The sequence below is a fragment of the Pseudopipra pipra genome, chromosome 3 (assembly GCF_036250125.1).
Source record: "Pseudopipra pipra isolate bDixPip1 chromosome 3, bDixPip1.hap1, whole genome shotgun sequence".
In the NCBI taxonomy this organism is placed as follows: Eukaryota; Metazoa; Chordata; class Aves; order Passeriformes; family Pipridae; genus Pseudopipra; species Pseudopipra pipra.
The window spans coordinates 116391419-116405650 of NC_087551.1; the positions used below are offsets into that span (position 1 = coordinate 116391419).

The window sequence follows — 14232 nt, forward strand, 5'->3', positions numbered from 1 at the left end:
CATCCCTGCAGCTGTGCCAGGGGAGCTCTGGCTGAACTTTGCTGAGGGTTGGGTTGGTGCTGTCAGTGCTCCCAGCTGTGTCACCTGCTGCATCCCCCACCCTGGGTCGAGGGAAAGGGGCACAAATGGAGCTCAGAACATCTAATAATATTCCATGGGGCTGAAGAGACAGAGTTCTCTCCTGTGCTCTGTGAGCAGTGCTGGGCCCTGCAGGGTGCAGTGGCTGGGAAGGGTTTGCCAGATCCATTTTGGGAAGCACAGCTCTTAATTAGGGTATTTCCAGCTTCTTACTGCTTGAAAATCCTGGTGGGATGTTTCATTACCTTACCTGACAGTGGCACTGTTTTATTTTAAGGAGACAGTTTGGGCTGCTGGATTTGCTCTTGTTTGCAGGCTCGTGGTGAATCCCACATACAGACATTACCTTCAGCCTCCAGCAGATTGTAAAAAGCCATTGCTGCTGCTCAGGCTTTGGGGCAGTTCAGTGCAATCAGTGTTTGGCTCTCTGGTTACTCAAGTACAGCATTGCAGTGTCGTGGGCACTGAGTGTCCTGAATTCTCTGCCCCCTCTCTGTGGTTTGCTGGGGAACAGACCTGACTGTGTTTAAACACAGAGTGTTGTCCTGCAGAGCCTGCAGATGTGCTGGGCCCCAGGCTGAGTGATTCCTGGGAACTGGAAAGGAATATGTGGTGCTGGGTACCTCAAATAACCCCTGGGGCAGGAACCTGCAGTGCCCCTGTCACCCTGGTCACTGGCTGACCCCTGAGTTCCTCAGGGCTGGGGTTTCTCTCTGCTCTGGGCACTGAACTGACACTTGCAGACCTGAAGTGACAGAAATGCAGATTGTCTGGAACTCTCCTGGGTCTGAACTTGTTCTGTTTTGTCCTGAGGGAACCTGGAGCTTCTTTTTAAAGTCGTGTTGAAAGCCTTGGAAAGTTTTCAGAGGAACCCACGGTTAATGTTGGTACTTGTTCCACCTTTGTTTAACTTGCATCCAGTGAGATCTTTATCCATTTCTGACCACGTGGAGGTTGCTGGGCTCACACTGGGGCTTAGGCCAGGATGTTTTCATGGAATCACAGAATGACTGGGGTTGGCAAAGAGCTCCGAGATGGATCCCCCCTGTGCCCCATCCCCACCTTGTCCCCCAGCCCAGAGCACCGGGACACCTTCCTGGGACACCTCCAGGGCTGGGCACTCCAAACCTCCCTGGGCAGCCCCTGCCAGTGCCTGACCACCCTTTCCAGCAGGAAATTCCTCCTCCTGTCCCACCTGAGCCTCCCCTGGCACAGCTGGAGGCCGTTCCCTCTCCTCCTGTCCCTTGTTCCCTGGCAGCAGAGCCTGACCCCCCCCAGCTCCCCCCTCCTGTCAGGGAGTTGTGGGGTGGGAAAAGGTCCCTCCTGAGCCTCCTTTTGTCCAGGCTGAGCCCCCCCAGCTCCCTCAGCCCCTCCTGCTGCTCCAGCCCCTTCCCAGCTCCCTTCCCTTCCCTGCCCACGCTCCAGCCCCTCCCTGTGTCTCCTGTGTGAGGGTGCCCATGGATCCAGCCTGGCCAGACCCCTCTGCAGGCCCTTCCTGCCCTCCAGCAGACCCACAGCCCACCCACCCTGGGGTCATCCACGACCTGACTGAGGTGCCCTTGACCCCCTTGTCTGACCTTGGATGAGAACCTTGACCAGGGCTGGTCCCAGCCCTGACCCCTGTGTGACCCCCCTGCCCCTGTTCCCAGCTGGATGGGACCCCTGTGTGACCCCCCTGCCCCTGTTCCCAGCTGGATGGGACCCCTGTGTGACCCCCCTGCCCCTGTTCCCAGCTGGATGGACTCCATCCCCCATTCCCCAGCCCAGGTTTGGCCCAGCAGGAGTGTCCCTGCCCATCCAGTTCTTTCCCACAGCAGGAACTGGAGGCCCTGAGGGGTGGCAGGGGCTGTGTCCTGCAGGAACAAACCAGATGGCATCTCCTGCCTTGGGAAACCTTACAGGAATGGCAAAGCATGGACAAGGGAAAGCTTTATTTTTTAGTACTAATTTTTTTTTTCCTAAACTACCTGATTGCCTGTTCATGTTTAGTGAAGTTTGCTGTGTTATATGGGCAGGTCTTTGCAGAATTTTCCAAACCAGCTTTGGATCCACTGCATTTCTGGGGGTAAAAAAAGGAACCTTTGGCTCGTGTAGAATTTCACTGCCGAGTTATAATCACTGAGGAGTCACAATCCACTGCCTGGCTCGTGGCCCAGGGGGTTTCTCACTCACACTCTCCCAGGCTGAAGTGAGTTTTGGTCTGTAAAGGTCTCACACCAGCATTTGAGTCCAGAACCTGTAAAAACACCCGTGAGACACCTGGGCCTTCAGGATTTGGGGCCCCTGCTGCTGGGAGGTGCACGTTGGTTCCCAGAGATGCTCCTGTGCTGGCTGGGCACGCAAAAATAACATTTTAAAGTGTTTTTTCCTACTTTTGTGCACAATCTGTTCTACTTCAGTTACTTCTCCCTGCAGTGGGGGGACCAGAGTTTGAAATTTTAGGTTAAATTGGAAGAATGATCAGAAATGGTTAAAACAACCTTTAAAAGAAGATGTTGCCACTGGAATGTATATAAAGGGTTTATCTTTTCTCCTCCCAGGGCTAGATGTGTCCCTCTGGAATCACTTCCAGATCAGTTTGTCCCCCTAGGAAGAGGCTCAGGGGAAAAACAGGAATATTTTTGATCAGTTACCTTTATTAATGTGTGACTGCTGAGAAGAGGGGGGTTGGAATATGAACCATGAGCTTGAAGGGCACAGAAATGAGGAAGAGCATCCACAGAGGGAGATGAGGGGATGAAAGCAGTCATTGGGGGGGTCTTTGTTCAAATTAGGAAAGAAGAGTAAAAATACTTCATATTTTTACTGAAATCTAAGATGAGTAAATGTAAACACCCTTATATAATTAATAAATTTAATTTTATGCTTCAACAAAGTATTTATTACGGCTCAGAAGTTATTTTAAACTGTTTAAGTGAAATGTGAGTTGAAGCCCAAAGCAGTAACTTCTTCTGCCAGTGCAGGTATGCCCTGAGTTTTTATTCAACATCTTCATCCCAATGATATTTTTAAGAGTGAGTGAGCTGAGGGGAGATGAAAGCTTTTCCTTGAACCACCAGGAGTATTTGTTCCTCCAAATCAGAAAGTCACTCAGCTTCCTTCTGTGTGTGTCAAGCACAGCTCAGATCAACCTGTGCCCCAGAGAGGGATTCTGATTTATTTTAATTACAAGTTATTTCTGAGCACAAATAGGTCTGAGCACAATTTGTAAATTAACTTTTTTTTCCCTTTTCCTGTTCTCTTCGGCTGGTGAGGCTGAGTTTCAGTGCAAACCACTGTCTGGAGATGGTTATCAGATCCTAAAGGTCAGAGTCTCCTTTGGAGTAAAGGTGGAAATAAAACAAAATAAACCAAAATTGACTGTCAGAAGAAAAAAAAAACCAAACAAATCTTTGGCCGATTCAGTGAGTTGATGACTAGATTGGAGTCATCCAGCAGCAGTGAGGAAGCCCCTGGAGCTGCAGGTATGGAAGCCAAGGTTTCCAGAGGAGCAGGAGGGCAGAGGAGGAGCAGTGGGGCAGGAGGGGAAGGCTGAGCTGGGCAGGAGGAGCAGGAGGAGCAGAGCTGCCTCCCCGGGCCGTTACCTACAGCTGATGAGCTCCAAGAAGAGCGAAACCTCGTAACAAAGGTCCTGTAGTATTGGCCTGAAACCTGGGAGCACCTGGGAGCACCTGGGAGCACCTGGGAATACCTGGGAGCACCTGGGAACAGCTGGGAGCACCTGGGAATACCTGGGAGCGCCTGGGAGCACCTGGGAGCACCTGGGAGCACCTGGGAGCTCCTGGGAGTACCTGGGAGCACCTGGGAATACCTGGGAACAGCTGGGAACAGCTGGGAGCTCCTGGGAGCACCTGGGAATACCTGGGAGCACCTGGGAATACCTGGGAACACCTGGGAACACCTGGGAGCACCTGGGAATACCTGGGAACAGCTGGGAGCACCTGGGAGCACCTGGGAGCTCCTGGGAGTACCTGGGAGCACCTGGGAATACCTGGGAACAGCTGGGAACAGCTGGGAGCTCCTGGGAGCACCTGGGAATACCTGGGAGCACCTGGGAACACCTGGGAACACCTGGGAATACCTGGGAACAGCTGGGAGCACCTGGGAGCACCTGGGCACACCTGGGAATACCTGGGAGCACCCGGGCTGGGGAACCACAGGAACGTGGGGCAGAGTCAGCACCAGCTGGACCTGCTGGAGCAGGGCAGGGAGAACAGCCAGCAGGGCTGTCCCTGCATTTGTCCCGGTGTTCCTGCAGCCAGGATTTCCTTGGGTCCATAACATGGATGTGTGAGACCTGCCTGTGCTCTGGGGGTGGGGAGGGAGCCTTCAAAGGTGAGGAGGAGGGAGAACCCCGGAACAGAAGGGTGGGTGTAAACGAGGGAAGGAAAACAAATTCAAACAGGAGAAATCAGAAGAGTGTTTAAGTTCATGGTGCAGTTCTGTTTCAGGTGGTGGCTGAGCGTAGGGTTCTCCACGTTTATCGTTGTGAATCTGATTTATAAATTAGATTTTCTGTTGGCTGTGTCAGGGTTGCTCGTGTTGCTCCCAAGGCAATAAAGGTGTTTACCTGTTGCAGAGGGGGCCAAGGTGAATGGATGAAGGGAAATGGCAGAATTTGGGAGGTTTGCATCAAACACACCTGCAGTTTTCCAGGGTGTGACATCTTTGTGCTCCCTGAGCTGAACATTGAACTGCCCCTGGATCCCTGGAAGTGTCCCAGGCCAGGTTGGACGGGGCTGGTGGGAGGTGTCCCTGCCCATGGCAGGGGGTGGGATGGGCTGAACTTTAGGGGGCCATTCTGGGATCCAGCACTTCCCTGACTCTGTGTTGGAGCAGGTTTTCCCCACGTGGAATGTGAGCAGCCATCCCCAGGATCCTGGGCTGCCACGTCACCCCAGCCCCTGTGTGTGTTTCTTGGCACTTTTCTCACCCACTGTGCCACAAATGTTTAAAAAACAAGGCACAACCAGCCAAACAAACAAACAAAAACCACCCAAAAAATCCCCACCAAAACCCCAAACCCCTTCCACCCCCCTCCAAACATCCAACCCAACCAGTGCAGGACAAGCTGCTGCCTCCCCTCCCTGTGCTGGGAGCCCAGCTCTGTAATTTGCATCCTAAACATAGTTGCAGTTACTGTGGGTTTGGTTCATTCCTGTTTTGAACTTGAGAAAGGCTTCCCATCTTTCCTCTCCCCAGCCTCGCCCCCGAGGGATCCTTCTGCATCTCCTTGTTCAGGAGTTAAAGCAGGTTGGTCAGTTATCCTGATGGATTCCTTGTTCAGGAGTTAAAGCAGGTTGGTCAGTTATCCTGATGGATTCCTTGTTCAGGAGTTAAAGCAGGTTGGTCAGTTATCCTGATGGATTCCTTGTTCAGGAGTTAAAGCAGGTTGGTCAGTTATCCTGATGGATTCCATAGGATATTCCCAAATACCTGCCAGTGGGAGTTGGGCTCTTTTCTCAGGGAACAAGGGACAGGATGAGGGGGAACAGCCTAGGGTTGACCAAAAGGAGGTTCCAGGTTGGATGTTGGGAACAATTCCTTCCTGGAAAGGGCTGTCCAGCCCTGGCCCAGCTGCCCAGGGAGGTTTGGAGTGCCCAGCCCTGGAGGTGTCCCAGGAAGGCCTGGCCGTGGCACTCAGTGCTCTGGGCTGGGGACAGGGTGGGCACAGGGGGATCCATGGGCTGGGAGGGCTTTTCCCAGCTGGATGATCCTGGGATCATGGCCAAAGCAGGTCCCTCAGTCAGGTTTCATTTCAAGGGCAAGGAGAGCAGATCACTGACCCATTTTCCCTGTGGAGAACACTGGCTCCTCTGGGATTGTGGAGGTGTGTGTCCTGGTCACTCTGACCTGCTGATCCCTGTGTGGCAGTGCCCTGGGAGGTGCCTGTGCCCCCTGAGTGACCCCTGGAGCTCCCATCCCCAGCCCTGCTGGCACTGCAGGGCCCCCCCGTGCCAGGGAACCCCGGGGAGCTGTGGCTGCCCCATCCCTGCAGTGTCCATCCAGGTGGGATGGTGGGAGGTGTCCCTGCCCATGGCAGGGGTGGCACAAGGTGGGATTTAAGGTCTCTTCCCAGCCAAAGCACTCTGGGGTTTGATGACTGTGTGACTGAGGTGTCTGTAGGGGAAGGGAGGGAGGAGGGACGTGCACCCACAGCCCAGGCAGGGGGAGATCTCGTGGTATCTTTGTTTTTCTGGGTGTTGCAGGAGATTCAAGCATTACTGTCCCTTATGTGTTGGTAAAATAACCTCTCCTAAAACCAGTTTAAAACATGAAATCACTATTCCATGTGATTTCATCCAGTCCTCCAAGGGGATTTCTGCCCCTTGGAGCCCCTTGCTGTGGGATTTAACGGGGTTCAGTGGGAATAAAGGTGATTTCAGGGACAGCACCTGGTGGGCTTCAAGCTGACCTGCATATTTTATGTGATGGGGAAACAGAGAGAAATATTCCAAAAAATCCAGAAGCTTGGGGCAGTGTATGAGGGTACCTGGAGCTTGAACAAGATGAATCTCAGGGACAGTCCCAGTGTCCAGGACACTGAACTGCTCTTGCCTGCAGGTGAGTTCCTTGGGAGGAACCTTGCCTGAGATACTCTGTTTGAATATGTTCATTGAACTTAATAAAATGGATTTATTTTAGGAACCTGAAAAGAAAAAAAACAAAAACAAAACCTTTGCATCTCTCCAACAAGTGCCACCGAGGTGCTTTCCCTTAGAAAAACAAAACCCCAGCAGTGTGTCAGTCCTGAGCCTGTGCTTTCCTACAGGGGGGAGAAATAAGGCAGTGAAATACATCTGCCTGTCATAATAACCCCATGGGCTTGTTTCCCCTTGTGGAAGGGAAGAAGGAGGGAGGTTTGGTGGGTTTGAGGCTGTTCCTGGGGGCCGTGGGGCAGTGCCAAGGCACAGCCCTGTGTTCCCTGCTGACATTCCAGGCTGAGCCCACTGACTCCCATGGAGCTTGGGGGAACTGGAGGAGAATTCTTAGGGGTTTTTGCCTTTTCTTAGGTTTCAGACACTTAAAAACCGTATTTATTGGGTTTTAAACCACCTGGTTTAAACTCAGGTTTTGAACCGTAGGTTGGTGAGGCTGGTAACAAAAGAATGATTTAGTAACTGAGTAAATCATAAATCAGATTTCACACTGATAACTGAATTAACTTGTGCTTTTTCCCCGGAGTTGGCTGGAATTCTGCATCTTTCAGGACTGTGGTGCTGTGAGAGGGGCTGGATTGTCCCTGGGCCCTCTTACCTGGGGGTACAGGTTCCTCTCTGTCGCTGTCACTTCTTTGATGTTCCCCTGAGAAAGGGAGGCCTGTGCCACCAACACACATGGGTTTATTTCCAACTTAATTGCACTGAAGTTCTTTACTCCCCTGACAGGTATGGTTGGACCTCAGGCACTGGGTTTCAAAGTGAAATGAATTTTTACAAGTTTTCTTGAAAAGACAAGGGCCCCCCAAACCCCCCCCAAACCCAACATCCCCCCAAATCCTGGGAGGTCTTTTCCAGCCTCAGTGATCCTGCAGGGAAGAGGATTGTCACTGACCTCTGGCAGCCAGGGGAAGGACTGGGATGTGCTTTCTCCTCCTGAACCCCAGAGGCCCCAGAATCACCTTTTTGGCTCAGCTTGCTCTGTGCTTTGCAAACAAACCCCCTTTGAACACAAAGGAATTCCTTCTGTGGTGTTTCTGTTTGTATTAATGCTGCTCTGAGCTTTTCAGACTTAGCAGGAGCAATTAAAATGTTCAGAATTAATGTTTCCTGTGCCCCCCCCCCCCCCAGAAGGTGTTCAGGAGCCCAGAGTGTGTGTGTGTGTCGTGGAACAGGGTGATTATGGAGGGATGTCTGTCTGTCTGTCTGTCTGCTGCTCTGCTCACTCCCCAGGCAGGATCAGACTGTTTCTGCTGAGGGATAAACCCACGTTGTTCACAGCAGGTTGCTCTTGTAACAGCAATCCTGACACAAACAGTGTTTGCCATTTCTGTCTCCAGGATGATTGAGGAGAGTGGGAAGAGGAGGAGGACCATGGCAGAGAAGAGGCAGCTGTTCATGGAGATGAGTAAGTAGGAAAGCTGAAGGCACAATGTCCTTTATTCTTTACCAAGAGCTCCCCTGGGACAGTTTTGCCCCATCATTCCCATCTCCTTCCACGAGACATTGCCCCAGCCAGGGAAAATCATCCAGAGTGCCCCTGGGAGCTGCTCAGCGGGAGCAGCAAAAGGTGGGTCACACCTGCCAGGAAGGTCAGTCATTCCAAGGGTTTGGGAAGCTCCTTTTCCAAAGAACGTTCACATTTCTCAGCTCTGGCAATATCTGGGGTTTGTGGGCAGCTGTTGAAATAAATAGTGACAACAGACAACAGAGCACCTTTTGCCTTAAAAAAATAAAAGATGATCCTACAACACTGGTGTGTCAGGAGAGGAACAGTTTGTGGGTTTGTGCAGGATCACTCCTGGCAGAGAGGCTGGGATTGTTAAAACCCTGCATGTTTGCATGCCATCCCCTTGTTCTGCTGTCCTGTGGGAGCACAGGGCTGAAGGAAACTCCTACATTAGGCTGGCATGTCCTTAATTCCAGTTACAAACTGAGAGAGGGCTTCCTTAAAACTGGATATTGATACTGTTCTGTTGAAGGAATCCCAGAGTAGCATTTTTATCACAGAATCGTGGGATGGTTTGGGAGGGAAAGGACCTTGAAGCCCAACCCTTTCCATGAAGAAATTCCTCCTGTTGTCCAGGCTGCCATGCTGGAGGGGATCTCCTCAGAACCTTTTCCAGTCCAATGGCACATCCCCACTGGAATGGCTTTGGCTGGTGCCTCAGGGCATCACTTTTACCTCATCCCTGCCAAGGGGTGTCCTCATCTTGTGATCATTTAGTGCAGGAGGGCACCTGCAGGGCTTTACCTTTGGCTAGGTTGTTAGAAGTGTTCAGAATTCTGGTTACCTCCATCCAAGGGGTGTCTGTGCAGCTCAGGTTGTGGCTGTTCAGTACCACTGAAGTGCTGGGCTGTGGATGTTCTCAGGCTGTGGCTGTTCAGTACCACTGAAGTGCTGGGCTGTGGATGTTCTCAGGTTGTGGCTGTTCTCAGGTTGTGGCTGTTCTCAGGCTGTGGATGTTCTCAGGCTGTGGATGTTCTCAGGCTGTGGATGTTCTCAGGCTGTGGATGTTCTCAGGCTGTGGATGTTCTCAGGCTGTGGATGTTCTCAGGCTGTGGATGTTCTCAGGCTGTGGATGTTCTCAGGCTGTGGATGTTCTCAGGTTGTGGCTGTTCTCAGGTTGTGGATGTTCTCAGGCTGTGGATGTTCTCAGGCTGTGGATGTTCTCAGGTTGTGGCTGTTCTCAGGTTGTGGATGTTCTCAGGTTGGGGCTGTTCTCAGGTTGGGGCTGTTCAGTACCACTGAAGTGCTGGGCTGTAGATGTTCTCTGGTTGTGGCTGTTCTCAGGCTGTGGCTGTTCAGTACCACTGAAGTGCTGGGCTGTGGCTGTTCTCAGGTTGGGGCTGTTCTCAGGTTGTGGCTGTTCTCAGGTTGTGGCTGTTCTCAGGTTGGGGCTGTTCTCAGGTTGTGGATGTTCTCAGGTTGTGGATGTTCTCAGGTTGTGGCTGTTCTCAGGTTGTGGCTGTTCTCAGGTTGTGGATGTTCTCAGGTTGGGGCTGTTCAGTCCCACTGAAGTGCTGGGCTGTGGATGTTCTCAGGCTGTGGATGTTCTCAGGTTGGGGCTGTTCAGTACCACTGAAGTGCTGGGCTGTGGATGTTCTCAGGTTGTGGATGTTCTCAGGTTGGGGCTGTTCAGTCCCACTGAAGTGCTGGGCTGTGGATGTTCTCAGGTTGTGGATGTTCAGTCCCACTGAAGTGCTGGGCTGTGGATGTTCCCAAGGGCCTCTCTGTGTGAGGCTCCTCAGCACATCACTGGGAAGAGCCCAAGGTCACAGGATCAGGGAATATCCTGGTTTGGGAGGGACCCCCAAGGATCATCCAGTCCAACCCCTGGCCCTGCACAGACACCCCAACAATCCCACCCTGTCCCTCAGGGTGTTGTCCAACCCCTCCTGGAGCTCTGGCAGCCTCAGGACTGTGACCATTCCCTGGGGAGCCTGGGCAGTGCCAACCACCCTCTGGGGAGGAACCTTGTCCTGAGATCCCACCTGACCCTGCCCTGACACAGCTCAGAGGTGTCCCAACTCCACCTGTCCTTGTATTTCCCTTTGAAGTCCCACATCAGTGTTTTTCCTTTCCAGGTGAGCTTCATACCCAGAGAAGGTCCAGATGTGTAAAACTGGTGCTTTCAGGGACCTTTTGTTGTTTTGGCCGACATACAAATTGCTCATGTGAGCCAAGAGCAGACCTTGGTGTCCAGCCTGGCCTTGGACACTTCCAGGGATCCAGGGGCAACCACAGCTCCTCTGGGCAGCCTGTGCCAGGGCCTCCCCACCCTCACAGCCAGGAATCCCTTCCCAGTCTCCCATCTCTCCCTGCCCTCTGGCAGTGGAAGCCATTCCCTGTGTCCTGTCCCTCCAGGCCTTGTCCCCAGTCCCTCTCCAGCTCTCCTGGAGCCCCTTTAGGCTCTGGAAGGGGTCCAGGGTCTCCCTGGATCCTTCTCTTCCCCAGCTGAGCCCCCCCAGCTCTCCCAGCCTGGCTCCAGAGCAGAGGGGCTCCAGCCCTGGCAGCATCTCTGGGGCCTCCTCTGGACTCTCTGCAGCAGCTCCACGTCCTTGTGCTGCTGTTGCCCAGGGCTGGAGGCAGCTCTGCAGGGGGGTCTCAGCTGAGGGGGCAGAGGGGCAGGATCCCCTCTCCTGTGTGCTCCGTGGGACGCTGCCTGACTGTCACAGAGGATGTTGTGTGTGTTGCAGGGGCTCAGAACTTCGATGTCATCCGGCTCTCCACGTACCGCACCGCCTGCAAGCTGCGCTTCGTGCAGAAACGCTGCAACCGTGAGTCCTGCTCTCCCCCGGGCTGCAGGCAGGGCTCCTGCATGTCCCACACCCTCAGCCCTGCCAGCTCTGGGCGGGCTGGCAGCAAGCACTTTGTCAGGCAGTGGCAGTTGTTACTTTAATGACACAGAGATGGAGTGTGCAGTTACACTGTGTAAGTGTACAGTGATGCTGTATAATCTCTTGGGGTTTGTTCCTTACTGTTCAGAATATTTAAAATACAAGGGCCAGCATGAGGTGTTTCCTTGCCCTCGGTGCTGGGTGCAGGCAGCTGGAGCAGTTTGAGGTGCTGTTCCACCCTGGGGTACCCCCAAGCAGGGCACAGGGACAGCCCCCGTGGGGAGGTGTCCGGCTCTGTCCCGGTGGCACTCGTGACATGGAGCGACCATAAAGAATTCTGCAAGTTCGTACCCCACTGCCAGTGTAAGCTTTCTCCTCCTCTTCCCTGGCCCTGTGAGCATGGACAGCTCCCCAGAGCAGAGCTGGATCCCAGGTGAGGGGTGGGACACTGTTCTGCCCACGCCGAGCCGGACGCAGCAAACACTGGAGGAGCTGAGGTGTGCAGGAGCAGATCCCCCCTCCCAGGGCCCAGGACATGGGCTGTGTGGCACAGGGGAGGCCAGGAGAAGAGCTGAGGTGTCCTGGGGAGCACACAGGTCCCTGCACATTCCCCCCAGCCCAGGCTGTGTGGCAGGGCTGTGGTGACCGTTCGCTGGGTGGATGGCTCAGAGATTTCCAGTGCTGGGGAGAAGTGTTGGTTCCTGGCTGTAGCTCATGGCCCAGGATTAGAAATCTCTCCAGCAGCAGAGAGGTGTTAGGAAATACTGACTGTAGGACGTTGCACTGGCCCAGTTCAGTGATGCCCATGCCCTGAGCAGCCTTGGCCATCCCTGGATCTGTGGGTGAGGCTGGGCAGCTGGGAGCTGTGTCTGAGCCAGGCTGGGGGTTACAGCTTGGCTTCTGTCCTTGTGGGGCTTTTATGTGAGAAATAGAGACAAGCTGAATGTGAGAAATGTTCCAGCTCACCCTGAGTTCAAACCCTTTTTTGGGGAGATCCCAGGAGTGGTGAACACACACGTCTGTCCTCTGTAGCTGCTGGATCACGTTCAGCTTGGGTTGCTGTTGATCCTTAGATGTCTCCTCTGCTCTCATGCATAACTTAGAGCTTTGAAACATTTCAAAATACTGTTTCATGTGGTTCTGCAGATTTCCCCAAACTGTGGTTTGGGAAACGTTTTCTCCCCGTGGTTAACACTCCTTAGATGTGTGCTTGTATGTGGCAGGGTAATTTGGAAAAACGCTTTGGAGTTCTAGACCTGTGTTATGCTCAGGATTTGGCAACTGGATCAACTGGAAACAGTCACAGTTCAACTGGAACATCAAGTTCCTCCTTTGATACTCTGCTAGTCAGCACGAGGGTGTTCCAAATTACTGTAAACAATTTGCAGTGAATTTAGAATATCATGGAATCATGGAATGTTTGGGGTTTGGCAGCACCTCAAAGCTCATCCAGTCCCACCCCTGCCATGGGCAGGGACACCTTCCACCAGCCCAGGTTGCTCCAAGCCCCATCCAACCTGGCCTTGGACACTCCCAGGGATCCAGGGGCAGCCACAGCTTCTCTGGGAAACCTCCCCACCCTCCCAGGGAGGGCTCGTGGCTGATGTCTCTAACTCTGCTAAAACACACTGCATGCTGGGGGGGATGGCTTTGCTCCTCTAGGAATTGTTTCTGACAGAGTTCCCAGATGCTGAAGGGTGGAATAAAAGGTGTCTGGGCACTGCTCTGTTCCTTTAAACAGCTGTGAGTGTGAGCTCAGGAGTCTGTCTCTCACTTTGGATGCAAATAACTGTTCATTCTAAAGAAAAGCTAACCCGGTTTTCACAAGCACTGCCATCAGAGTGACCTTGCATGCCTTACAGAATAGAAGTTAATGTTTTCTCCCCTTTGTTTTTAGTTCACCTTGTTGATATCTGGAATATGATTGAAGCCTTCCGAGATAATGGCCTTAACACTTTGGACCATAACACAGAGATCAACGTGTCCCGCCTAGAAACAATCATTTCATCCATCTACTACCAGCTAAACAAACGCCTTCCTTCTACTCACCAGATCAGTGTAGAGCAGTCCATCAGCCTCCTCCTCAACTTCATGGTAGCAGCATATGACAGGCTAGTAATGCTCCAGCTGTATCCTTGCTCTGGTTTGCTCCTGAGGCCCTGGCAGTCCTGTGGGTGCCACACGCGGGGGTTCGGTGGCACAGCGGTGCCCACGGGCACTGGCAGTGCCACAGCAGCAGGGCTGGGCCTCAGACCCTGCCTCCTGGAGTGGTTCAGAGCCCTGTGGGACTGGTGGGAGCCGGGGCTGAGCTGGGTGTGCGGTGACACCGGGCTGGGACCTGGCGGTTTAGCGCTGGTGTGAGGAGTGAATGTGTTCTGTGGAAAACTGCTCCAAAGGACCCTCTCCTGCTGCTGCCTTGTCTGGACAGTCAGTTTGGGTCCCCTTCCAGTGTGCTGGGAGCCCATAAAGGCCACTTCTCATCTCCTGGCTGGGAGCAGCTGGGTTTCTTGCTCAGGGTTCTCCCCAGGCCTTTCCTCATGTCCGATCTTACAGGTTCCTTTCACAGCCTGTTCCTGCAGGGTTTGCTCTGCAGATCTGGGGTGGCTGTGCCTCTGTGGGCTCTGCAGGTCCTTCACTGTGGTTGGCACTTCTTACTTTTGGTCTTCTTGTTTTCAACATCAGCTGTTCCTTCAGCAGGATCTGTCTTCTGCTGCTGCCCCAGTGAGGGTTTTACCCGAGACAATCCCCAGCAATGAACGTGCCAAACAGTTGTTCTGTTTGTGATGTCCAGGCTTTGATCCTTTCCTCATGTGACAGCTCCTTATTGCCACTAAACAGAAGCTGGGCTTGTCCCTCAAAAAGTCCCAGACCTCAGAACTGTCCCTGTCTCACTGAGGGTGGATTAAACCAGCCCAGAGCTCAGAGCAGGGACACTGGGACAGCAGAACCAAGAGGGGGGTTTCTGATCTGATTTGGCCTTAGTTGAGAGACAACTTGTGAGGGTTGGCTGAGGCTTTAGTTATTCTCAAATCACACTAGAAAACATAGAATTTAAAACCAGAAATGGTCATGTTCTGGGGAGCTGCCTCAAAAGACCAAGGCTTTAGTTACAGATAGGTTTTGTCCCCCACTTTTCCCCAACCCTGCAGAGTTC

At 53.0% G+C, this 14232-nt stretch overlaps 2 protein-coding genes across 22 annotated transcripts in view; one reads left to right on the forward strand and one right to left on the reverse strand.

Annotated features, from left to right (window-relative positions):
• PREB (prolactin regulatory element binding) overlaps positions 1–14232 on the reverse strand; it is a 345777-nt gene that overhangs the window by 83398 nt on the left and 248147 nt on the right. The gene's annotated exons all lie outside the window — the stretch shown is intronic.
• The window catches only part of DTNB (dystrobrevin beta), a 137102-nt gene that overhangs the window by 3505 nt on the left and 119365 nt on the right, over positions 1–14232 (forward strand). For 19 of the 21 annotated variants that reach the window (XR_010429635.1, XR_010429631.1, XR_010429633.1 and 16 more), the window contains 3 exons: positions 8078–8145; positions 10938–11018; positions 12976–13189. Coding sequence is in view for 14 of the 21 variants with exons in the window: in XM_064651192.1 (XP_064507262.1) it covers positions 8079–8145; positions 10938–11018; positions 12976–13189 (362 nt within the window). In the remaining 7 variants the exon portion in view is untranslated. Of the gene's footprint in view, positions 1–8077; positions 8146–10937; positions 11019–12975; positions 13190–14232 lie in introns of those variants that run through there. The other 2 variants (XM_064651191.1, XM_064651189.1) reach the window with 2 other exon arrangements.